Genomic DNA, 25,976 nt, shown 5'->3' with positions numbered 1-25,976 from the left:
AGCTTAAGGTCCTCCTATTCCTCTGCCATCTTAACTTACCTTAGAAAGTTCATATAAATGAAATCATGATTATTCAGTCTTGGATTTCCTACATAACCATGTTGCCTTGGAAAAATCACAATTTTGTTTCCTCCTTTCCAGTCCTTGTATACTCATATATACTCACTTAAAATCTTAAGTTAATTAATGACTCAGAATAAACAAACAATTAAAAAGCATATGTCCTAATTATTCCTCCTTTGTTTTACATGCCATCTGTGAACTCCATAATATTGACATTTAAAAATTACAATAAGTTCTAATTTAGATATGCCCATATGTTTACCAATTTCTTTGTTTATGATTGCTTCTTGATTCAACTCCTTCATTCTGGGCTCAATTACTTTTTTCACAAATGGCCCCTTTTGTAAGTTCTTTATCTAAAAATGTCTTTGGGGGCGTCTGGGTGGCTCAGTCGGTTGAGTATCTGACTTCAGCTCAGGTCATGATCTCGCAGTCCGTGAGTTCGAGCCCCGCATCGGGCTCTGTGCTGACAGCTCAGAGCCTGGAGCCTGTTTCAGATTCTGTGTCTTCCTCTCTCTGACCCTCCCCCGTTCATGCTCTGTCTCTGTCTCAAAAATAAATAAACATTAAAAAAAAAATTAAAAAAAAAAAAGACTTTCTCCTTGTATCTGAAGTCCCTGCATTTTCACTAGGGTAGGTGTGAATCTCTTTTTATATATCCTACTCAAGACTGAGTGTACTTTCTCAATCTGAGGATTCAGCTATTTCATTAATTCTGGAAAAATTTCAATGTCACTTCAAATGTCAACTTTTCCATAGTGTGTATTGCACTAAAATGCCTGGAGACATACACAGAGACTTCTCACTCTGTTTTCAAGGTCTTGTAAGTGCTCTTCCATGTTGTCAATTTCTTTATCTTCCAGGCTGTGTTTCAGGCAATTTCTTTAGATTTACCCCCTATCTAGGTAGGCTACCTAAGACTACTATAGAGTTCTATACTTCAAAATTATATTTTTTGATATTGCCAAATGTTCCATGGTGGAAGGCACAAAATCACCCCCAGCAAACCCTTGAGTTAAGGGTAGTCAAAGACCCAGGATGTTATCATGCACTGAGCCAATACAATTATATTCAATAGCTTTCCTCAAAATCCTCCCAATGTGCCATAGCCTTCTTTAGCCAGGGTCTTTGGCTACCTGTAACCCCAAGGTTCTCAATGGGGAGCAATTTTGCTCCTGAGGATATTGGGAAATGTCTGGAGATTTTTTTTATCTCAACAGAAGTGGGGAGGAAGGACCCCTCACACCTAGTGGGTAGAGGCTGATAAACATCCTACAGTGTACAACATAGTCTCCCACCCCCAATAAAACCTAGCCCAAAATGTCAATTGTGCTGACTTGGAGAAACCCTGTTCTTTTTTTTTTTTAAGTTTATTTATTTTTGGGACACAGAGAGACAGAGCATGAATGGGGGAGGGTCAGAGAGAGAAGGAGACACAGAATCTGAAACAGGCTCCAGGCTCTGAGCTGTTAGCACAGAGCCCGACACGGGGCTTGAACTCACGGACCGCAAGATCATGACCTGAGCCGAAGTTGGACGCTCAACCGACTGAGCCACCCAGGAGCCCTTGGATAAACCCTGTTCTAATCCAACCAATTATAATGCCTTAAAGATCTCTAGGCTCTTAACATGACTATATTTCTGTATGAGCATATGTAAAACCTCTGCTTCAAGTTAGAGTTGGTTGTATGCATTGATGCTTGCACCTGTGTGCTTACAGAATCCAAGTATTTTTTCCTGCTTTTGATTTTTGATAGTGTATGCACACAACATGTTTGCCTACACAGTTTAGGAACTGAAATTCTTAAAGAAAGAAAGATGTTAGCAGAAAAAAGTAGAAAAGGAGAATAAAAGCTTCAGACACACCCTAAAAACCAAATCTGTTTTATTTTAGATGATTACAATATGATGTATGTGTAGGACATTTCTTCAAGAGAATTATTGACAGCCATTCCAAACAGTAGGGCTTTCATTGAGACCTTTTGTTTGAGACAATTGACCACAGTCACGGGTTTCATTTTACTCCACTGTTTTATGGAAAATGTTTCACAGAAGAACATTGTGGCACTTATTAGCAAGAGCGAGGTAGCTGTGATTCCTCGTGGGAATACATAGAAGAAGCATTTCCTTATCAGCATTTCTTTTTCAATGGGAAAACTAAGTGGGAAATCACGGGTGGTTTGGCCATAAAAATCCACAGCAAAATTCCAGCTCGCTGTAATTGCAGTACAACTACAACTACAGATGAGAAAGAAGGCAGAGATGTTGTAACACAATCGAAGGAAATCTGGGTATGGGGCATGGATCCAGTGGACCACAAGTGCCACTGAACCAAAAATCAGGACTACAGAATTCAAAGAATTTGCCAACAATATCAGGCCCTGCCCATACCAGATTTCATCTGAAATGACCCAGCTTCCATTGATCCTGCCATACATAGGCCACTCAACAATTGCACCAGAGATGCTACATTTTTGAAAGTAGAAAGCTTCCCAAAGTCCAATGTACACAATGGAAACAATGTTGCTGTTAAACTCCCACACGCGCCAGGATCTGCTGTTGGCTAGACTGATGCCAAAAGCCCAGGCCAGATAACTGAAAAACAGGCCCATCAGTTTGAGGTACAGGTGCTTCAATTCCAGTTGATGGATGACAGGGTAGAGGCATCATGAAATCAAACCAGGAACACACCAAAGAGAAAAAAGAATCAGAATGAATGAGTCACAGTTCCGAAAGTGCTCAATATTTATGTCTTGTCCTTCTGGTCTAAGCATCATATTTAATAGTCTCATATATGTATTCGCTTTCAATTAGTGTTCTAAATGTTTATGTAAGGATAAAATGACCCCGGTGACGGTATAAATTTACATGCCATTCTGGGAACACAGTGTGACATATCTCTCAACCACCAAACTGTTCAATATCTCTTGTCTAGCAACTCCAATTCCAGGACTTTTGCCAAGTTATTGCTAAGAGTTTGCAAAAATATACATAGATGTTTTTTTTCCCCAGCACTGTTTATCAGGGAGAAAAATTGGAATTAAGTAAATGTCTGCTAATAGAGGAATCATTAACTAAACTATAGTACATCAAGGATTATAGTGAAATATTACACGACCATTACTAAGAAGGAGTGAATCCATGTAAATGACCTGAAGAAACCTCCATGGGAAAGCAAAATGAAAAATAATCCATATGGTATGACAATCTGCGTCAAAAGAAAACACACAACTTTCTTTATATATCTACAAGTATAGATATGTGCATACATTTTTGAAAGTTTAGAAGGATGCACACAAAAAGAGGAACCCTGATCAACTGACAGAAGTAGAGAATTTCCTTCTTATTTTCATATTTTCTATAATCTGTATGGTGCATAGTTTTAAATGGAAAACAGAATAAACATAACCTTGATGATCTGTAACATGTTGCACACAACAAATCATGCTAAGGGTGCCTGAGTGGCAGAGTCAGTTGTCGGACTTGTGATCCCAGCTTAGGTCTTGATCTCAGGGTCATGAGATGAAGCCCCGCATGGCTCCTCCACTGGGCACAGAGCCTACTTAAAAAAATTCATGCCTATTTACTTTTTCTTAATCCATCCCTTGCTTAAAACTCTCCCTTTAGACGTTGGCTTCTTTTAAGGGTACAACTTAAAAATAGCTTGGTGTGTTTTGCATGAAGCAAATATCTGTTACAAAGCAAAATCTAGATTGTGGCCCAACCTGTTTGCATCTGTTTCAGTTTTAATCCTTGGAGTTCGTGGCAAGGATAATCAGAAAATGATACTCCTAGGGCTTCTCCCTCTGCTGATTAGCAGAAAGAATGAGACAGAGAGGAATGCTCAGAGTGGAATGGTGAGTGGGAAACATAAACAACCACCCACGTAGAAGAGTTTTAGGACCCTCCAAACTACATCTCCTTGCTATGAAGCCTGATATCCCCAACACTGTATCCTCTCTGTTCCATAATCTTCTGGGGAATGCACTTCCTCATTGCATGAAAGCAGCAGTTTTAGTAAAATTAGAAAGATGAGTTTGGAGCTGATGGCCAGTTTGATGACCTCACTCGCCAGGAATGATATTTCCTTGCCCATAGAGGTCTGAACGAATGGTCCATAAGACCAAGGAGTTTTGACAGCATGAAGAATCAGGACGAAGAATGTTACAAATGCAGAAAAGTATGCCAGTTCAAGGAAGTTTGGGTGCATCTGTGTGTGGAACCAGTGGAATGAGAACATGTTTTTCCTGATGATCAAATTTTAAACACTCCCTGTATCTTATGTTAACATATTACCCATATGCCATGTAGAAGGACTCCAGTGTGCAGAAGCTTAAAGAATGGTAAATATTCTTCGTAGCAGCAGGAAATTTTAACCTGGAAGGGGAAAATGTCAAGCCAACATTCAAAGATCCACAAGGAGAGACAAACGACCTATAGTAAAAAAAAAAAAAAAAAAAAAAAGCTACAATTAATGTAGAGTTTGGGGCTCCGAAGAAAGCCCAACATACCCTGCCTCTTACCAAATGTTTATTATACATAGCTTGCATTTTGTAAAGGTCATTGCCTATTCCAGATAATTCACATTAACACATTTCAATTCTCATAGCAGCCCAATGATAGATATAGAGTTATGACCCCCATTTTTGAAACGAGGGGCTTGAGCTCCGAGAGGTTGAGTAACTTACTCTAGGTCACACAGACATAAATGGCAAAGCCAGACTCTAGAGCTCTTGGTGTTGACAGAGTTATTCATGGCTCTCCTGATACCAGATGGCATTTATTCACATCCAAAGAGAATAAAAAATACAGGTGCCTAGACAGCTCAATCCCTTAAGCGTCTGACTCTGGATTCATCTCAGGTCATACATGATCTCACAGTTTGTGAGTTCAAGCCCCACGTGGAGCTCTGTGCTGGCAGTGCAGAGACTGCTTGTGATTCCCTCTCTCTCCCTGTCTCTGCCTCGCCTCTATTTTTTCTGTCTCAAAACAAATAAGTAAACTTAAAAAAAATAGACAATTTCTATGTCAATTATAATAGTGGCCCATATTTTATGTCCCATAAAGAATGAAGCTGAATCTTGAAGGACAGCAACATATCAGAAAATAAATTACAAGTTTAGTCAACAGTGTGCATTGCTGGTGGGAATGTTAAATAGCACAGCCACTGGGGAAAACAGTACAGAGATTCCTCAAAAATTGAAACTTAGGATTGCCATGTGGTGCAGCCCTTCCACTTCTGGATATGTATAACCAAAAGAAGAGAAAGCAGGAACTCAAATAGATATTTGCCCACTCATGTCCGTAGCAACATTATTCATAAGAGCTTGTGTGGAAACAACACAGATGCCCGTCAGTGGATGAATGGATAAACTAATGCGGTCTATCCATATCTGGAATGATATTCAGGCTTCTACAAGAAGGACATTCTGACACCTGCTACAACATGGGTGAACCTCAAGGGCATTATAACGAGGGAAATAAGTCAGACAAAAAGAACAAATACTCTATGGTTCTACTTCTATGAGTAACCTAATCAAACTCATAAAGACAGAAAGTTCAATAGTGGATGGGAAGGGGACTTAGTGTTCAATGGGTACTGAGTTTGTTTTGGAACATGAAAAAATTCTGGAGATGGATGGTTGTGAGGGTTGCACAACAATGTGAATGTCGCCAATGCTGCAGAACGCTTCAAAATGGTTAAATGAAAAATTCTTTGTGATAGATATTTTATTACCATAAAAAAGTGACACAAAAAGCAGGTATTTTATAAAAAAACAAACAAACAACAAAGTTGTGTTCAATCTATCAAAGAAATGACACCCTGTGGTTTGGCAACACTGTCCCTGAATTTCTAAGTTACAAGCAGTAACGTTTACAAGTTTGCTTTCCCACAAACACACAGTCATATCACTGTGGCATGGAAAGACAGGTATGATGGCGGGGAGCCATTACCCCATATTGTGAGTTTTCATTCATAATCAAAGTGATACTGAAATAAACTCAGTTTTAAAAGCCGACGGCATAGAGACTAGTAGGCCATGGTAAAAATGTGAAGATGCTGGGTTATGTCAGAACAACAGGGGCCTGGACTTAACTTTCTTTGTTGGACCATCCAGTGAATGACATGTAAGCTCTTCACAGACAAGATGAAATGATTAAACTAAAATGACCCCCAAGATGTCTCAAGGCTCTCCTTGACCAGGGAAAAAGATAAAGCACGTTAGTTTCCCTACTGTGGCAAAAAAAAAAAAAAGCCTTTCTAAGGACACACAGAGTAGTAGTAGCTGCCAAACTGTAAGGGAAATAAGTCAAATTATTCTTGGGGTGCCTGGCTTGCTCAGCTGTCAGAGCCTGTGACTCTTGATCTAGGGTTGTGAGTTCCAGCCCCACATTGGGCCTACAGGTGATTTACCAAACAAACAAATGTCCTTTTTCCATGACTACAAGTGCGGATCTGTGAATTATGAGTGGCAGGTACATTCCAAGAGATGCTATAGAGCACCAGAGCAGTGAAACACCCTTTGGAGAGGTGTTTCTAGAAGAGAAATTTATTTTTGGAGGACCTACATCAAATAATCACTGTACTTCATGAGAGTCTTAAGTCAGAAAACTATAAGAAGGTCCATATTGAATTGGAAGAAAGATGTGACATGACAGGAGCCAAAGTTAGGGCCAACAGGAATGCACCTTCCTTAAGCTTCCGTGGACAGGGATGCATGGATAGATATTGACGTAGGTCTCATATGTGGCCTCTTTCTGTTTTGTTTCAAAATTATCAAAACTCGCACAGTAAGCATGATGTTAATTGAACCAGAGCCAGAACTGTGCAGAGAGGAGACACAAGGGTAGAAAGGTTTATAGCAAATAGGGAGAGTACAGGGAAACTTACACTATCATTTTTTATTTCTTTTTGTTTCATACTTTAGCTGCAGTGTAATTTACAGAGAGTAAAAAATACTCACCTTAAATGTACAGCTCAGGGAAGATTTACCTATTTCCCACAGTAACTTCCATTTAAAGGAAAAGAATATTCCAGTCCCCCAAACCTTTTTCTTGACTCTTGCTAGTCAATAGTCACGTAGGCCTGCTCCCCCCCACCCATGTGTAAACAACTAATCTAGTTTCCTCTACCATAAATGTGTTTGCATATTATTTTTAAATTTTTAATGTATATTTATTTTTGAGAGAGAGACACACAGAGCGTGAGCAGGGGAGTGTCAGAGAGAGAGGAAGACACAGAATCCAAAGCAGGTTCCAGGCTCTGAGTCGTCAGCACAGACCCCAGTGTGGGCCTCCAACCCACCAACCATGATATCATGAGCTGAGCTGAAGTTGAACGCTTAACGGACTGAGCCACCCAAGTGCTCCTGTTTTCGTATTCTTAAACTTCACATATATGGAAACACACGGAATGTAACATATCTTCGCTGTCAGCTTTCTTTTGTTTGGCATACTGTTTGTGAGATTCACCTGTGCTGTTGAATGCATCATCACTTTGTTCATTTTTATTGTTGCATAGTATTCCGTTTTTTGGCCATACCCAATTTGTGTACCCATTCTTCTGTAGATGAATATCTGGGTTGTCTCCAGTTTGGGGCTACTATGGGGAGGAGTTTATTAATATTTTAAAAATAAAGCATATATTTCCTTTATAAGTCAACTCATTTGCTCAAGCAGCAGTTAGGAAATCTGTGTTTTGTAGAATTAGATTTTTTTTTTGAGAGGGAGAGAGAGGGAGAAAGAGGGAGCTAGTGTGAGCTGTGGACGTGTAGAGAGTGAGTGGTAGAGGATCCAAAGCAGGGTCTGTGCTGACAGCAACAGGCCTGATGCAGGACTCAAACTCACGAACCTTGAGATCTGATCCTGAACTGAGACAAAGTCAGATGCTCAACCAACTGAATCAGCTAGCTGCCCATGCCTGTAGAGTTAGTTTTTTTTTTTTTTTAATTTTTTTTTCAACGTTTTTTATTTATTTTTGGGACAGAGAGAGAGAGAGAGACAAAGCATGAACGGGGGAGGGGCAGAGAGAGAGGGAGACACAGAATCGGAAACAGGCTCCAGGCTCCGAGCCATCAGCCCAGAGCCTGACGCGGGGCTCAAACTCACAGACCGCGAGATCGTGACCTGGCTGAAGTCGGACGCTTAACCGACTGCGCCACCCAGGCGCACCTGTAGAGTTAGTTTTCTAAAGAAATGTGGCAAGGCAGGAATCTAGACGGACTTTTAACACTTCACAGACAACCCACACACTATTTGCTGCTCCCCTGTTTGGGGGGAGTCTTTTAGAAGAGGAGAAAGCCAGGAAAGACAGGTGGATGGAAACTTGTATTCTCCACAAGACTTGTGTCATTCTTGCAGAGAAAAAGCATATATCCTAGCGAAATATGCAGAGGGCATTGAGTTGGGGTGTGGAGTCTCTGATAGCACACTGAGTCATGTGAATAATAGCTTTTGGAGCATAAAAATAACTACCCCGCAGATAATTCTATTATTGTGTCGACTACTATGTTGGAGGACCGTCAAAAGACCTCAGATTTCATCCCAGCTCATCCTCTGACCAGTGACAAGCCACTTAGAATCTCTATATTTTGATCCCTCATGTGGAGGATGGGAGCCACCTGCCCCACATCCTTTCTGTGCCACAGGAACTCTGTGCTTCCCGGTGCTTAGGCAATCAAGCACATTCTCCAGGGCTACCAGACAGAGAAAGGTAAAAGTAATTCATGAACCATGAAACATCAAGTCACTGGGCATTATGATAACTGTCACCTCCTGGTGTTTCCTCGGAACCTGAGCTGGGACTACTGGAGAGGATGAGGAGTTGCCAGCATTAGCCTGTGCTACCTTCCCTGCCTTGGTCAGGGAGTGCTGTCACTCCTATGTGGCTCCCTATTTCCCAGTCTCAACAACAAATATTCTGGCACTTTCGATTTCGTCTCCAGCCCAAATGCCATATGGAATCCCTCTTGCTCCTGATTACCTTGGAAGGATATCCATGAGGGAGAAAGAATGTAACAAATGCCCCCAGCCCTCATAGCATCCTCTGGTACCTAAGTCAGTGCTAGATACATTCCCATGTCTAATACACAGGATATATTCTTTTTGCTTATTCCTGTAAAAAATAATCGTTCCAAGAGGTAATTTGGGAGGTCTTGAAACTCATTTTTCTCCTTTTCTTCTTTTACCCATCTCCCCCAAGGCAAACCCAGCCATGGCGATCCCCTTGCTTTATGTATCTAAAGTCCTTATGATCCACTGGGTTGTTCTCTCTTGAGACTGCAGGCAAAAGAGCTTCAAACACCCACCAAACACCCACCAAAGGCAATTCAGCCACTCCCCTGTGACCAACAGGTGGCAGGTGTGTCACTCTGTTGGTGGTCACCGTCTCCTGTGAGAGAAGTGGGTTGAGGCAGCCTTTTCTCATAAGCATGTCTTCTACAACCTTATGTTTTCCAGGTAACCTGCGGCATGGATCCTCTTAATTTACACAACTCCGCTTTAGAAGCCCCTATCTGTGAAGTTGGCCTTAATTAGACTTATTACGGTGGAAGGTTTCGTTGGGGGAAACGTGATGTTTACCCGGAAGCCGCTGTACAAGCCATTACAGTTTCCTGGAGAATATGTGGGACTCAGGCCTAGGCCACCCTGAAAGTCTGAATGGGCCTCAGACTTGCCATCATGTCTTTTCAAAGACGTGGGAAGGGAGCCAGGAACTCTTTAACTAAAGGAAAAGGATGGGATTTTCTCCCATTGCCCACTACTTGAGAGCTAAGGGTGTCATGTAAGTAACGGTCAGCAGAAAAATATTAGAATGCTATTAGAATTTTACAAAATCTCAGGGGTGACTGCGTGGCTCAGTTGGTTAAGCATAAGTAAGTCTTTTGCTCAGGTCATGACCTTGTGGTTTGTGAGCTTGAGCCCCATGCCAGGCTCTGTGACATCTCAGGGCCTGGAGCCTACTTCAGATTCTGTGTCTTTCTCTCTCTCTCTCTGCCCCTCCTCAGCTTGAACTCTGTTTCTCCCTCTCTCTCTCTCTCTCTCTCTCTCTCTCTCTCTGTCTCTGTCTCTCTCTCTCTGTCTCTCTCTCTCTCTGTCTCTCTCTCTCTCTCTCCGTCTCTGCTAAACATTAAAAAAATGTTTTTGTTTTTTTTCCAAAATCTGCATCAAGAGGAAGAATTTGTTGCCCAGAAACCATAATACAAAGCCTAAAGGCAAAGTGCCTGTTTAACATTCTACCAGAGCACTCAGCCCGCTTGGGTCTACAGGCAGTGTTTTTGGAAAATATATTTAAACAGCTGATAGACTTATGTTGCCACGGGGAAAAAAGTTCAAACACTATGCCGTCAAAGACTTAAATATTCTTTGGAAAGAAGGACATTCCATGTTAGCCCTCTGATTTCTCTTCTGTGAATTTTGCGTGGGCCATAGACTGTCGCTTTAGACTAAAGTGAGTATGTCACCTTCATTTTAATGTTTAACCTATTAAAACCTTGTTTTTTCAGTCATTCATTTAGTTTAATTGAGGTCATTTAAACATCTGAAGAGTGTGAATCCTATTAGCAACCAAGCAGCACAAGTAGAAGGTAGAAGTCTTATATACTCGGTATCATCAAGGCTCTTGGTTAAATGTTTTGGTGGCACTTTGCATGTGAAAGATACCCAATGAATTTTTGGTGAAAGAATTCATCAGTGGGTGAAGGACTGTCTTAAGCATGATTCTGGAATGCAATCCAATAGAAGGGATTAGAAGTTACCCTGGGAGCCGAAGCTGACTAGGCCACCTATAGAGTTTGGGAGAAGAAGTCCACAAAGGTCATACCTATTGGGGAGGGTTCTGGAAGAATATATTTAAATTTGTATAAACAAGACCTATACTCCTAATACAACTTAAAAATAATTACATTAACAGTTGTATTGATATCACCAAAAGAGAAGAGATATTTCCCGCCCCCCAAACCACACACACACAAATAAAAGTGCTGACTAGAAAAAGCAAATATGAACTGAATGTCTAAGAATGAGTGAGACTTAGCATATGTCCCTACTCCAAGTCCTACTCCAAGATATCTACTAAGAGAAATAAAAGTACATTTGTTCATAAATCCAAATGCAAGTGTGTATAGCACCTTTCTCCATAATTGCCTCATTCTGGAAACAACTCAGTGGGGGAGAAAGACTATCTTAAACAATCCTCAAGAAACAAAGTAGATGGATGTCTGGTGGCTCACTCAGTTGAGCACCCAACTCTTGATCCTGGATCAAGATCCCAGCATCCTGGAATCAAGCTATGCATCAGAGCTCTGCACTGGGTGTGAAGCCTGCTTGAGATTCTCTCTCTCTCTGTCCCTCTCCTTCGTTCATGCTCTCTCTCACTAAAGTAAAAAGTAAGTAAATATGGGTTCTGTGTGACTCAGTAGTTTAAAAATCCAGCCATTGTTTTCAACTCATGGCTCATGAGTACAAGCCCCACATCAGGTTCCACACTGATAGTGCAGAGCCTGCTTGCGATTATTTCTCTCCTCTTCTCTCTGCCCTCCACTGCTCGTGCTCTCTTAAAATAAATACGATTTTCAAACAAAGTCTTGAGAGAGGAAACCGGAGAGAGGAAAAGACATACCACGTTCTTGAATAAGGAGACTCATGTTATAAATATGTAAGTTATCCTTCAGTTGACTTACAAACTTAGCAGGATCTTAATTTTAAAAAATCATGTTTTTTTTTCCAGTCTGGAGTAACACAAGTTGAGTATAAAATTCATATGTGAAGATAAGAGGGAAAGGGGTACCTGGGTGGCTCAGGCAGTTAATCGACTGATTTTGGCTCGTATCATGATCTCATAGTTCCTGGGTTTGAGCCCCGCATCAGGCTCTGTGCTGACATCTTGGAACGTGGAGCCTGCTTCGGATTGTGAGTCTCCCTCTCTCTCTGCCTCTCCCCCACTCATGATGTGTCTCTGTCTCTCAAAAATGTATAAACATTAAAAATTAAAGATACATGGGAATAATTAAGAAATCCTAAGAATGGGGAGAGAATAAGCATACTACTTGCAATAGCATTTTATTTAATTAGGGCTTTAAAATTTTAAAAAAAGTATATTATTGGCACGTCATACACTGATGCCCTAAAGGATTCCAATAGAATGTCCATACATGGACCCAATATCTATGGAATTTATGAAATTAGTTTATGAAAATAAGACAGCATCCAAATCAGTGTAGAAAAGATACTTGTTTTTGTTTGTTTGTTTGTTTGTTTGTTTGTATTTTGTCTTCTTTATTAGGTGACATGGCACCAAAGGAGAGTCATTTTTTAAAAAAAAAATTTTTAACGTTTATTTATTTTTGAGACAGAGAGAGACAGAGCATGAATGGGGGAGGGTCAGAGAGAGGGAGACACAGAATCTGAAACAGGCTCCAGGCTCTGAGCTGTCAAAACAGAGCCCGACGCGGAGCTCGAACTCATGGACCGCAAGATCATGACCTGAGCCGAAGTCGGCCGCTTAACCGACTGAGCCACCCAGGCGCCTCAGGAGAGTCATTTTAAAAAGGTAAAACGGGCCTAATATCTTGCACTACACATCAGGTTAAACTCCAAATGAATACAATAAAAATGAAATGTTAACATAAAAAATGAAGAAAAACTTAAAAAATGCCTTTAGAGCATGGGAATAGAGAAATATATATCATGACTCAAATACCACAAGCAATAAAAGATTGATAAATTTGACAATATAAGCTTTACCAAAAGCATTCATATGACAAAATGCAATAAGCAAAGCTCCCAAGTAAAAGCCAAGTTAAGAAGAATATTTGTAAGTGAAGGCTCAAAAGGCAAAGGGCAAATACACTTACTATATTAATTTCTCCTAAACATCAAGAATATCAACACCTCAGGATAAGAACGGGTTAGGAATATGAGCAGGTTAGTGGTAGGCATTTTGTGACATGGACTCCAATGATCCCCTCCTTTCCCATATTCATGTCCTCACCTTCTCCCCTGCAGTGTGAGCGGGAGCTAGCACTTGCTTCTAATGAATAGGAAATGACAACAGTGATAACATGTGATTCTATGATTAGGTTACACAAACATAGCCACAAACAAACAATCAAACAAAAAAACAAACAACAATCATGACTTCCATCCTACTGGCATTCTCTCTTCCTCTCTCCATTACCTGCTCTGACAAAGGCAGCTGCCATGTTTTGAGAAGCTCTACTGAGAGGGCCATCTGGGAAGGAACTGAAGACCGTAGCCCATAGCTAATGAGGAGGTGATGAAATGAAATGTACTTACATTACAACAATGTAAGTAAGCTATAAGGTGGATTCCCCACTGAGCCTTCAAATGAGTGCAAGGCCTGGCTGGCATTTGGTGAGAGACCATGAAGGAGAGGATCTAGCTAAGCTGTTGTCAAACTACTGATCTACAGAAGTTGTAAGATCATAAGTAAAATAAATCAAATTAAAACATGCTTTAAGCCACTAAGTTGTAGGCTAATGTGTTACACAGATACAGATAAAAGACATATCACCAAAGAAATGAAAAAAACGCCTTAAAACATTTGGAAAAATATTCACTCTTACTAACAAGAAAAATATACATTGGAAATAATATAGAGATACCATTTCTCACCTATGACACCAAAGATAAATTCAAAAAACTTGTGGTGTTTTTTTTTGTTGTTGTTGTTGACAAAGCTGTGAAGAATAAGGCATTCTCACAGATTTCTCATGGGAATGTGAATTGTATCACCCCTTGGAGAACTGCAATCATCCTAGGAACCTAACTTAAACACACGCTGGCAAAACTACAAAAGTATGTATGCACAAAGTTATAATACAGATATGCATATATGCAGAGTCACCTAGCTGGCTGAATAAACTAGGGTAAAGCCACACAATGGAATACCATGCAGCCATAAAACAGTGAGAAAGATCTCTATATCCAAGACAAAGTGATCCTGCAGGAAGTTATTGATTAGATAGATAGATAGATAGATAGATAGATAGATAGATAGATAGATATAGATGATGTAGATTTAGATAGATAGGTATACACACACACACACACATATATATATATACACATACACACACACATATATATGATATATGTATATGAATATGGTTGCCTTTTGAAAAACATGGAATAAATACAAACACACAACCCCTGTATTTGCAAAAGAAAATTTTGGATAATAAACAAAAAATGCTTAAGTTACCTAAGATGGCAGAGAATAGGATATGCATAGGAACAGAAGTTTATTCAGACAATCTTTTAAAGTAAATTTGACTTTGAAAATATGCAAATATTTCACAAATGCAAAAATAAAACTGTGTCAAAACCACAAACATAAAAATGCAAAACAGGATGAAGGTACCAGCGTGGCTCAGTCGGTTAAGTGTCTGACTTTGGCTCAGATCATGATGTCACAGTTTCTGACTTTGAGCCCCACGTTGGGCTCTGTGCTGACAGCTCGGAGCCTGGAACCTGCTTTGGATTCTGTGTCTCCCTCTCTCTCTGCCCCTCCCCTGCCCACACTCTGTGTGTCTCTCAAGAAAAAAATAGAAAGGTTAAAACAATTTGAAAAGAAATGTAAAAAAAATTAAAAAGAAAATAAGATGAAATGAATAAATCTAATTACTTATCCACCATATATAACTATACAACCATCATTAATCGTTAATGATATTAATGATTCATGATCAAAATATTGTATAATGTATTTTGATGATATGTATCTTTATCTTATACAATAAATTTTAGAGACAAAGAGCTCTTTTTAAATTTTTTTATGTTGATTTATTTTTGAGACAGAAACAGAGCATGAGTTGGGGTAGGGGCCGAGTGAGAGGGAGACACAGAATCTGAAGCAGGCTCTGAGCTGTCAGCATAGAACTCAACGAAGGGCTTGAACTCACAAACTGTGAGATCATGACCTGAGCTGAAGTCGGACACTCAACTGACTGAGCAACCCAGGCATCCCTGAGGCAAAGAGCTCTTAAAAAAAAAACTTTTTTCTTAAAAAAACAAGCTTTGTTCAGTAGTCTTGTGGCTAAAAATGATTATTGGTAATATCGTCAAAATTTTATATATCACAGAATAAAGCAAATAAGTACATTAATATCACTGGGTTTTTTATCTGGGAGAAAGGCAATATAAAATTGTAGTTAGAAAAAATTCTATGAGATTGAGTTAAATATATATTTCATATATATGTGATGATTTTTTTCATAAAAATTCATGTATCCTAGTTCTTCCCACTAAAATACCTACATATAAAGACAAGCAAAGAATGAGCGCTACCAGTGCCTAAACTGTGGTGTCTAAATACCATTCCCATGTCTAAGGATCAGGAATGGCATGCGGGTTCAAGATCTTGGGCCTCAGATGTATGTGATTCGCCTGGGACATCTTGTTGTGGCACAAAAAGGCCTCAAAGACTAAATGGGACTGCATAATGGGGTTTCTTTTTGGGTGATAAAAATGCTCTGTAATCAGGTAAGTGTAATGGCTGTACAGGTATATGGATATACCAAAAAGCACACACTTGTAGTTGTTAAAGAGTAAATTTTATGGTATGTGAAATAACAGAGAAATTGTTATTAAAATATTATTAAAATAAGGTATTTTGAATAACAGAAATAGAATGGAAACTACCATCACTACAACTGTGCAGGCCACAAGAATCATGATTCTTCATAGGAAGTCTCTCTCTTTTTTTTTTTTTTAATTTTTTTTTTCAACGTTTTTTATTTATTTTTGGGACAGAGAGAGACAGAGCATGAACGGGGGAGGGGCAGAGAGAGAGGGAGACACAGAATCGGAAACAGGCTCCAGGCTCCGAGCCATCAGCCCAGAGCCTGACGCGGGGCTCGAACTCACGGACCGTGAGATCGTGACCTGGCTGAAGTCGGACGCTTAACCGACTGCGCCACCCAGGCGCCCCCATAGGAAGTCTCTCTTAATTGATAGGGATGGTCAGAGAATTAATCAGCTAGTAAACAGTTTCATTAAATACTGCAACTCTGCATTCCAGAGGAGGAATATGGATAATACCCATGTGTGCTGAGCATACTGACACAATGTGGGTTTTCAATGTGCAGAACCTTGCTGGTATATAATGGAAATCTCAGAGAATTGGAAAGTTACAAAAATTTTACTATGACATAGAATGTAGCATAGCTGAAGAACATGAAAAAAAAATACTGAATACAAAAACATATTTTTCAAGCAAAACAAGTATGGTATAAGTAGCCAAGAATCCAATGTTTTTGCAGAAGTATCTTAGCATCATCCAAACAGGCATCAGCCATGAAAGAACTACAGGCTCTGGGAAAAGACTTAAGAGTTTTGTTTTGTTTGTTGTTGTTGTGTTGTTGTTGTTGTTGTTTGCAAACATACTGAAAAACACGCTGAAAGAACTGAGATGAAAACAATATCATGTCCATGAACTTCAGCAGTCTTCTTCAACATGATGGCAAGCTCTCAGAAGTGGCAAAAAGCTGAAGAAACAAGCATTCCCATATATTACAGTCACACATATTATTAACAGGTTAATGTCTCAAAATTCTCGAGACTGTAAAGATAGCTGCATGATCATACTGTGTTGAGAATTTCTTTTGCTCCTGAGATAGTGTTTCTGCAGAATTCTTCCTCTTGAAATAGTAACATGTTTTCTAGTCATGTCTCTTGAAAAGAAAAGGAAAATTATTTCAGTAATGATTTGACTTTATTAAAAATGCTTTTCTTCTGGCATCTGACTGGCTCAGTGTAGAGCATGCAAGTCTTGAGGGCAGGGTCATGAGTCTGAACACCACATTCGGTGCAGAGATTACTTTAAAAAAAAACAAACCCTTTTTCCCTTAAATGTTAAACATGGAAACTGTCACTGAAAACTGGTTAATAAAATGATTTTAAGCAGGGTGTACCTGTACTTATTAATACTGCAGGTAGGTTTTTAGCTGGTAAAATTAATTTGTTTAAAAAATTAGTTTTATGAGAAAGGGGGGTTTCTAGTATGTCCATAGAGCAATCTATGGTTGACAACTGTCACGTATTTTGCAAATAGGATCCTTGGGGCACCTGGGTGGCTCAGTCAGTTAAGTGACAGACTCGATCTCAGCTCAGGTCTTGCGCCCAGGCCTTGATCTTAGGGTCATTGAGTTCAAGCCCCCATTGGGCTCCACACCGGGCATGGAGCTTGGTTAAAAATAAAGGAAAAAAAGCAAAAAAAAAAAAAGGAAAAGAAGGGAAGGGAAGGGAAGGGAAGGGAAGGGAAGGGAAGGGAAGGGAAGGGAAGGGAAGGGAAGGGAAGGGAAGGGAAGGGAAGGGAAGGGAAGGGAAGGGAAGGGAAGGGAAGGGAAGGGAAGGGAAGGGAAGGGAAGGGAAGGGAAGGGAAGGGAAGGGAAGGGAAGGGAAGGGAAGGGAAGGGAAGAGAAGAGAAAAAGAAAATAAGATCCATGAAGATTTCAAAAGAGAACTGTGAACCAGTGCAAAATTTTGTGTGTATAGTAGTATTTGTCTTACAGAGAATGTCCACAAACTTAAGAACCATGGGCATTAAATGTAATTGGATACAAAGTAAATAATATTCTTTTATTTTAACTTCTAACATTTGATGAATATAGTTGTTAACTGTATTACTGATATGTGCTTCTCTTCACTATTTTTTTTGTTCAGGAAACTAAGGTTTATATAATGAATTTTATTAAGAAAGTAGAGTTGTTTGACGGAATCAGTAGGTTACGATTGTCTTGAATAAAAGTTTTTTGAAACAAAATCTTAAATTAGGGGCACCTGGGTGGCTCAGTCAGTTGAGCATACAACTTCACCTCAGGCCATGATCTCTCAGTTTGTGAGTTTGAGCCCCACATCTGGCTCTGTGCTGACAGCTAAGAGCCTAGAGTCTGCTTCGGATTCTGTCTCCCTCTCTCTCTGCCCCTCCCCTGCTCATGCCCTGTCTCTCTCTCAAAAATAAATTTAAAAAAATTTAAAAATCTTCAAATAATACTGATGGATACATGTGAAAGGACATATGTCCCTCTGACTCTACTGCCAACAATGCAATAGTTTGATCACAAAAGTAATAATCAATGCAACTGAGTGAAACACTTTGAATATATAGACACCACCAGTTACATTAAAGACATTTATGAGACAATAAAGGGAATCTGAACACTAACAGCATACTTCATTACAATAGGAATTACTAACATTTATTGGTATTTATTTATTGGTATTTAGAGATGTGTATTGAAGTATTTAAGAATAAAAATAATACACTGCCAGGGATTAATTACAAAGTAATCCAAGGAGGGATTGGTAAGTGTCAGGGAGGATACAGATGAAATACTTTTGGAAACATAGTGACAGTCTTGAAATGGAAGTAATCACCTGTCCATTTCTGAATGCACTGAAAAATTTATATAATAAAAACATGGAAACAATCTCACAAGTTCATATTCAAGATTTGAGTTGATACTCAAAAACAAGAAATGCTGCATGCCCAACACAGGGCCCAACATGGGGTTGGAACTCATGACCCTGAGATTAAGAGCTGAGATCAACAGCCAGAGGCTCAACTGACTAAGCCACATAGGCACCCCAATAGCTGTTAAAGTTTTTAAGGCATATGATTGTGCAAGGAAATGTCCATTTTTCAGAGCGTAATATTGAAACATACAGGAATGAAGACACATATCTGGGGTTTGCTTTGGCATACGATGGAAAAAACAGATTAAAGGGGAGAAGAAAGGACATATAAAGCTAATGTGACAAAATCCTGATAATTGTTGAGTCTGATAATGGGTATGGTGGATTCCTTATATTACTCACTCTGCTTCTGCACATTCGGGAAAATTTACATGATAGTACAATGTTATCATCATCATGACATAGGAAATAGACATGGTTGTTTTTAGCAGAAGTTTAAGAGGGAAATGTGAGAATCACAGAAAATCTTATATCCATACACTAGGTTCATAGTATTGATTATTTATTCAACAAATAAAATTCAGATCCAATAAGACCAACTGGCAGGCGGGGGAGATTTTTTTTAATAGGTTTTTTTTCAATATGAAATTTATTGTCAAGTTGGTTTCCAGGGAAGATTTTTTAAATGAAATTTCTGTAATTCAAACAATGAACTCATGCATCAATGAACCAAAGGCACAGAGGATTATCGAGGGAAACAGGTGGCTACTTTCTGCCCAAAACTTTGGCATGGTCTTGAATCCTTGGAGCTATTTGTAGAGCATCTTCCTAATACTTCCCATAAACTCTTTGTAATCTTGCATTTGCAAAGCACTTGCAACTAGGAATTTTACATTTCTGTAATTTCAGGATGCCCTTGGTTAACCTGGGGGAATTTGTAAGATAGGAAAAGCAACACATTCAACAACATCATGAAGGCAGCCAGGCATGCCACCACAATGGCACTGCCAGTCTCCTGAGTATTGGGTTTGAAGGGTATAGAGAGAGACAACGGGAAGGCAATACCTCTTCATTCATTACGGAGCGGTAATTCCAGATCACAGCAATTGAAATACAGATACCAGAATCTATGTTCAGAATTCCTGAGGCAACAAATGAATTGATGGTGGCATTCTCCTTAAGAATTACCATGAACACATTCCTAAGTGAAAAGATGATGGAGGTTCTCCCCAAAAGACCTAGGAGGCTGGTGACCACCAGGAGAATTTGAGAAACACGAATATCAAAAGGGAGGTAAGTATCATGGTAGGTGTAATGGTGATACCCTATGGTTCTGTGGTAGCTGTTCACATGGTGGTAAATACAGTCTTTCCACATTCCCACACAGACCACGCCAGAGGGAAAGAGAGAGGTGTTGTCCATGTACCACACTCACCACTCCACAAGGCCCATGTAATTGGCAGTAAGGATCCATCCTATGGCGGCTATAGCAAAACATGCTACTTGGTGGTTGGCCCTATTGATGAGCAAGACCATGGAGGCTGCCTACTGGGGTGAAGGGGGACTGCAAACAAATACAGAGTGTCATGAGGGTGGGCTCCAAGGGTTGGAAGAGGGCCTTCCCCACCCCCACTGTGTGGTAAGCTGTGCTATAGTTTGAGACCAGTGCCATTTGACATTCATGCCCTGCTGGTAGGAACACAGACTGAGCAAACTTTGGGAAGGGCCATTTGGATTAAAATGGACAGACTATCACACGGGCAGTTCCATTTCTGGGCGCTTGCCCAAAGAAATAATTAAGATTGGCCACCGATATTTAGTCGTACACTATTAATCACTATCTGTAATATTGAAGAATGGGAAACAAGTTCAAGTCTAACCCTGGGGCTTGGCTAAACACTTCATGCTGCATCCATGAAACGGAGCTATGCGCCAACATGAAACATATTAACAGGGATCAAACAAGGCGTACCCTTTTGTGTTGTCTCTGTTCGTCTTGTATAGTATTTTCAGGTTTCATCTGTGCGGTAGCATGTGTGAGGAGTTTCTTTCTTTTGATTACTGAGTCCTATTGAATTGGACGTACGTTTGTTCTCCCATCAGTTTTTGGACATTTGGGTTCTCTCCAAGTTTGGGCCATTATGGGGCTGCTATAAACATTTCTTCCTAACACTTTGTATGGGCCTACATTCCCATTTCTCTTGTGTAGGTCCCTTGGAGTGGGACTAGTGGGGTATATGATAGGTGGATGTCGAACTTTTCAGAAAGTGCTTGACCATTTCCCCAAGTGGCTACACCATTCTGCCTGCCCACCAGCAATGCACGAAGGCTCCACTTTCTCGACCTCTTTTCCAACATTTCACAGGTTTAGTCTTCTAGATTATATTGATTCCTGTTTCCAGTAAAACATGACGGAAGGAAGATGTTGACCATGGATCGAGCCCAAACGGGAACTTACGAAAGAGTACAGAGAACGTCACCGTGCATATAAACACAACTGGAAGTCTCTATATGCTAAGTTAGTAAGAGACATTTTTCACTGGATTAGCGTTGTTCAGGCTATCTGTATTGTGAAGAATCACATCTGTACAGAAAAGCACACAAAATCGAAGTGTACTGCTCAGTGAATTGGCACGGGGCAAATAACCCCGTCGGCACCACCTGGTGGAGGATAGATAACGGAATCACTTCCTTACTTGTCTTTACAGGGCTTTCCTTCAGCATGGGCCCCCAAAAGTGTTGCTTCAATTCTGCCTGTTTTTCAAAACAGGGATCCTGCAGTAGGCGTTCCTCTGTGCCTGGCTTCTTTCACTCAACACTGTATTTGTGGCCTTGGATTGTGACTTGTTAAATGAGGTCTGGCTGTTCAAGCTTTTTAGGTACTTCTGGCATGAGCATGATTTTTTTTTTTTTAATAAAAACTATACAAAAGGCTTCATTAATCTTGTAAAGCAATGGAGGATTAATTAATTCTGGTACATAAGTACTCTGTAATAACTCGTATTTGCACCTCACTGTCCTCCCTGGAAGGAACCCCACACAAGCTCGGGGATATTAGAGTATCTTCTGTGGGACTGTCCAGAAACTCAGCTTTTGCCAGAACCCTCAGCCATTGCAAACATCCCCAAGACCACAACAGCACCCGCAGGCAGAAGTTGACAGAGGGCTTACTGCTTGGAAGGTCTGTAGGTTCAGAGCCACACAGGGCCTCCAGAAAAGCCACCCCTGCCCACCCCAACCCCTCAGAGTCCAATTTGCAAATCAAATTGAAGACCTATACCTTATGTGTGCACTGGGTCTGAGACCAGAAGAAATTCCCTCATAATTCACATTCCTTTTCTATTCTATTGTATTTTTTGAGAGAGTAGGGTAGGGGCGGAGAGACAGAGGGAGAGAGACGGAGAATCCCAAGCAGGTTCCTCACTGTCAGCGCAGAATTCCACGTGGGGCTCGAACCCATGAACTGTGAGATCATGACCTGAGCCAAAGTTGCACGCTTAACCGACTGAGCCACCCAGGCACCTCAATAATTCACATTCCTAGACTACTATTTCATTTCTAAATGCAAACTCTGATAGTATAAATGGAGGCATAAAGCAAGATCAAATGTAAGCTAAAAATGCCATAATCATATGTACTTAATGACAGTATTGAGTATCCAGTCATTTTTAGAAATTAAAGAATCTTGAGGCACCAGGGTGGCTCAGTCGGTTAAGCGTCTGACTCTTGAGCTCAGGTCCCGATCTCACGGCTTGTGAGTTCAAGCCCCACGTCAGGCTCCGTGCTGACAGCTCGGAGCCTGGAGCCTGCTTCACATTCTGTGTCTCCCTCTCTCTCTGCCCCTTCCCCGCCTGCACTCTGTCTCCCTCTCTCTCTCTCAAAAATAAATATTAAAAAAAATAAAAAAAAAATAAGAAACTGTACGCAGCGCTGATGGCCTGTAGAATCAGAACTTCCTAACTGAAACCCTAGAGTCTCTGAAACCTATGCCGTGTGGTCGAGAGGAACGTGACAACATTCTTGCTCTCAGGTCAATGTTATCAAGCTCCATGACCTAATGGGAAAAGTGGAGAAATTGACACGTTTGTCTTTGGCTCCAGAGGAGAGCCACGTCCAGCCATTTTTCTGGAGGTACCAGCCACAGGGACTTGATACCCCTTCACCATCAGGCAGCTGGCATCCTCTCTCCTAACGGGCCACGCCCAACCCACAATGTGATGAGACCAAGGGGACTCTGAAGGATGCCGTTGCGATAGTCTGGATCTCATCCCATCAAAGCCCCTGGCTCGCTTACTTACCGTTTACAAACCTACACATGCACTTACCTGACATTCTAAAGCCCTTCGAGAAAATGGTGTTAGAATGAGGCCATTGTGACACGGGAGCTGAGTGGAAAGTATAGCCATTTTGTCTACCATTCGCTAAAAGGAAGGCCCGCCCAAGAGAAGCATAAAAGCAATGCTGTCCTCGTTAGCAATCACTCCCCTCTCCCCTCCCCCGGCCCCTGGTCCTCCATGTTTACAGATACGCCTCTTCTGGATATCTCCTATAAACAGAGTCCTACGATATGTGGCCTTTAGGTCTGGCTGCTTCCACTCAGCATAATGTGCTAGGGGTTCATCCACAGATGTATCGGGACTCCATTCCTTTTCATGGCCTGGTAGTATTCCACTGTATAGACATACCAGTTTGTTTAGCAGGTGATGGACAGTTGGGTTCTTCTCCCTTCTGGGCTACTATGAATGATGCTACTGTGAACATTAACATGTGAGTCTCTGCGTGGATGTGTCTTCATTTGTCTTTGGCAGGAGGGGAATTGCTGGGTCACAAGGTAACTCTATGTCTAACACGTCGAGGGACCACCACATTGTTTTCTTAAGTGGCGGCACCATTTGATAATCCCACCAGCAGTGTAGAAGGGCTCGAATTTCTCCACCTTCTCGTAACCTTTGTTACTGCGTGTCTGTTTGGGTTTTGATTATTGTGTATATGGAAGCACGATGTATGCTCAGTGCAAAGGAACCTTGGCGACAAGGGGCACTTTGAAAGTGAGCCTAATTGTAGTTTTCTGGCCTCGTGAAGTTTAAGACACGACTATTCTTACCAGTCTCTGGCTCGTAACCCAAATAGGATTTCCATCCCTTGCATTTAACAGAGCTTCATGAACTCTGAAATGCTTTCCCCAAGATGGGAAACCTTCTGGTGGAGTGTTCAAGCAGGTATTAGCTTCCCGTGTGCAACGTACACCTTATACTTGCCTGAATTCTGATATGTCTTTGGTTCAGATTAGAAAGTCTCCCTTTTTTAAATTTTTTATTTGAGAGAGAGAGGGCACAATTCGGCAAGGGGCAGAGAGAGAGAGAGAGAGAATCCCAGGAGGGGTAGAGAGAGAGAGAGAGAGAGAAAGAGACAGAGAGAGAGAGAGAAAAGAGAGAGAGAGAGAGAGAGAGAGAGAGAGAGAGAGAGAGAGGAAGCAGGGCTTGTTACCTGAAGCAGGGCTTGTGCTTACCTGGTGTGGGACTCCAACTCATGAACCGTGGGATCATGACCTGAGCTGGAGTCAGATGCTTCATGACTGAGCCACCCAGCCACCCAGAAAGTCTTCATTTCCAAGGGTAGAACGGATGGCATATGGCTGCCTTTCCCCAGAGATAGGCAAGTTATTTATTTTCACCAGCCAAGGAGACTAAATTTGAGGGCTACACATGTTGGCTAATTGGAGAATATAAAAGAGAAAAGAGGAAGTAGATTGTGCGGACCCATGTAGAGAAGCGGCCTCAGGAGAGGTGGGCCTGTGGATGTGTGAGACAGGCTTGAAATGGGGCGACAAAACGCCAATAAAATAAATAACAATAACCTCAAAAATCCCCGTGAGGTTGTCTCACGATGCCATTACAACCGTGTCACAATACAGAGGCTGCAGAATGAAGAGAGCCCTGAAGAGTTCTAAGTGGGATTACGTGGCCCGAGGGAAAGGGTCTGCCCCTTCCACCTTCCTTAGTCTTCACCACTGAGTGACACTGATGTGGTGCCACTCGAATCCGTGTCAGAAGAGTCCAGGACCGGGCATCAAAATGTGAAAGCAACGAACAGCCAATTAATCACAGACAGTGAGCGAAACAAACACTCGTGTGGCCAAGGAGTCAAAACACAATACAAGAGGGACTGAGAAAATACAACACAGACTCGGAAAATGAAACGTGGAATTACCCCGTGATCTGGCAATCCCACCTCTTGCTCTCTACCCAACGGAAGAGACCGCAGATACCTGCACCCCCACGTTCATGTAGCGCCCTTCATGCTAAACCCAAATGTCTGTCCATGGACACATGGATAGAAAACATGTGGTCTTGACACACCATGGGACATTTATCAGCCTTGAAGAGGAGGGAAGTTCTGACACTTGTTCCAACATGGATGAACCGTGAAGACCTTACGCTGAAACAAGCCAGTCCCCAAGAGACAAATACTGTGATTCCACTTCTATGCAGTCCCCAGAGTGGGCACCTTCACAGAGACAGAGAGTAGGACAGCGGTTGCCAGGGGCTGGGGAAGAAAGGAATGGGGCAGTTAGTGTTTAACAGGGACAAGGCTTCAGTTTGGGAAGCCGAAGACGTCCTGGAGATGGGACAGTGGTGTTGACCTAACATTTTAAACGTCCATTGGACTGTACACTTAACGCATGGTAAGATGATCAAGATTATGTCCTATTGCACCACAGTAAGACACACACAACAAAGAAGGCCGAACCTCCACTGTCCAGTGACGCAGTCTCTGACGCAACGGAAGTCTGGGGAGGACGACGGCTAGCTACTGGGTCAGACGCGCAGAGCACAGGCTGTTCCTCTATCCAGCACAGCGTCCTCACTTGTCCATGGCCGGCCCCTCGGCAGGGCAGACAGGAGCACTCAGCCACCGAGCGGGCAGACAGGAGCACTCAGCCACCGAGCGGGCAGACAGGAGCACTCAGCCACCGAGCGTGACTGGAGCTCAGTCTGAAGGCCCTCTCCTCTCCTCAGCCTTCAACTGTGAGCACATTCTGTCACCCATTGTCTGCGCCTTCCAAGTTCTCGGTTGCTAGGTCCCGGACTCCAAGGCAACATCCGTCTTGTAACTCATCACCGCACCTCTTTGGTTTCTTTTCTGAATCATGTATTCTCTTTTCATATCATCTTTTGGTTTTGTTTTGTTTTAGTTTTAGTTTTCTTTTTTGGCGGGGGAGGGCGGGTAATGTTTACTAATGGACCATCAAAGTCCACTTTTAAGATGTATCTGATTCAGACCTGTCTCCTACTCATTTGCTCTCTTGTCCCCCAGAAATGGTATCTAACCCACACCATCAGGAAGTAATGACAATTTTTTTTTAAAGCTATGGCAACACCAGGGCACCTGGGTGTCTCTGTTGGTTGAGTGTCTGACTTCGGCTCAGGACATGATCTCGCCATTCACGAGTTCAAGCCCTGCATCGGGCTCTG

The 25,976-nt window shown here is 41.4% G+C and overlaps 2 protein-coding genes across 2 annotated transcripts; both read right to left on the bottom strand.

Moving 5' to 3' along the window:
- Positions 1-1,961: 1,961 nt before the first annotated feature.
- LOC122212681 lies at positions 1,962-25,311 on the bottom strand. Its single transcript, XM_042926646.1, has 3 exons — positions 25,252-25,311; positions 4,360-4,440; positions 1,962-2,693 (listed from the first exon to the last, which is right to left on the bottom strand). Exon 3 carries the CDS (start codon positions 2,673-2,675, stop codon positions 1,962-1,964), a length of 714 nt encoding a protein of 237 aa, XP_042782580.1. The 5' UTR covers positions 2,676-2,693; positions 4,360-4,440; positions 25,252-25,311.
- On the bottom strand, positions 19,391-20,037 carry CLDN34 (claudin 34). The gene is given in 2 exon segments (XM_042926564.1): positions 19,391-19,572; positions 19,575-20,037. Coding segments are annotated over 2 exon segments (645 nt in total).
- Positions 25,312-25,976: the final 665 nt, after the last annotated feature.

The sequence above is a fragment of the Panthera leo genome, chromosome Y (assembly GCF_018350215.1).
Source record: "Panthera leo isolate Ple1 chromosome Y, P.leo_Ple1_pat1.1, whole genome shotgun sequence".
Classification (NCBI taxonomy): Eukaryota; Metazoa; Chordata; class Mammalia; order Carnivora; family Felidae; genus Panthera; species Panthera leo.
The sequence above is the reverse complement of the archived record's forward strand: the minus strand, read 5'-3'. Positions and strand labels throughout refer to the sequence as shown.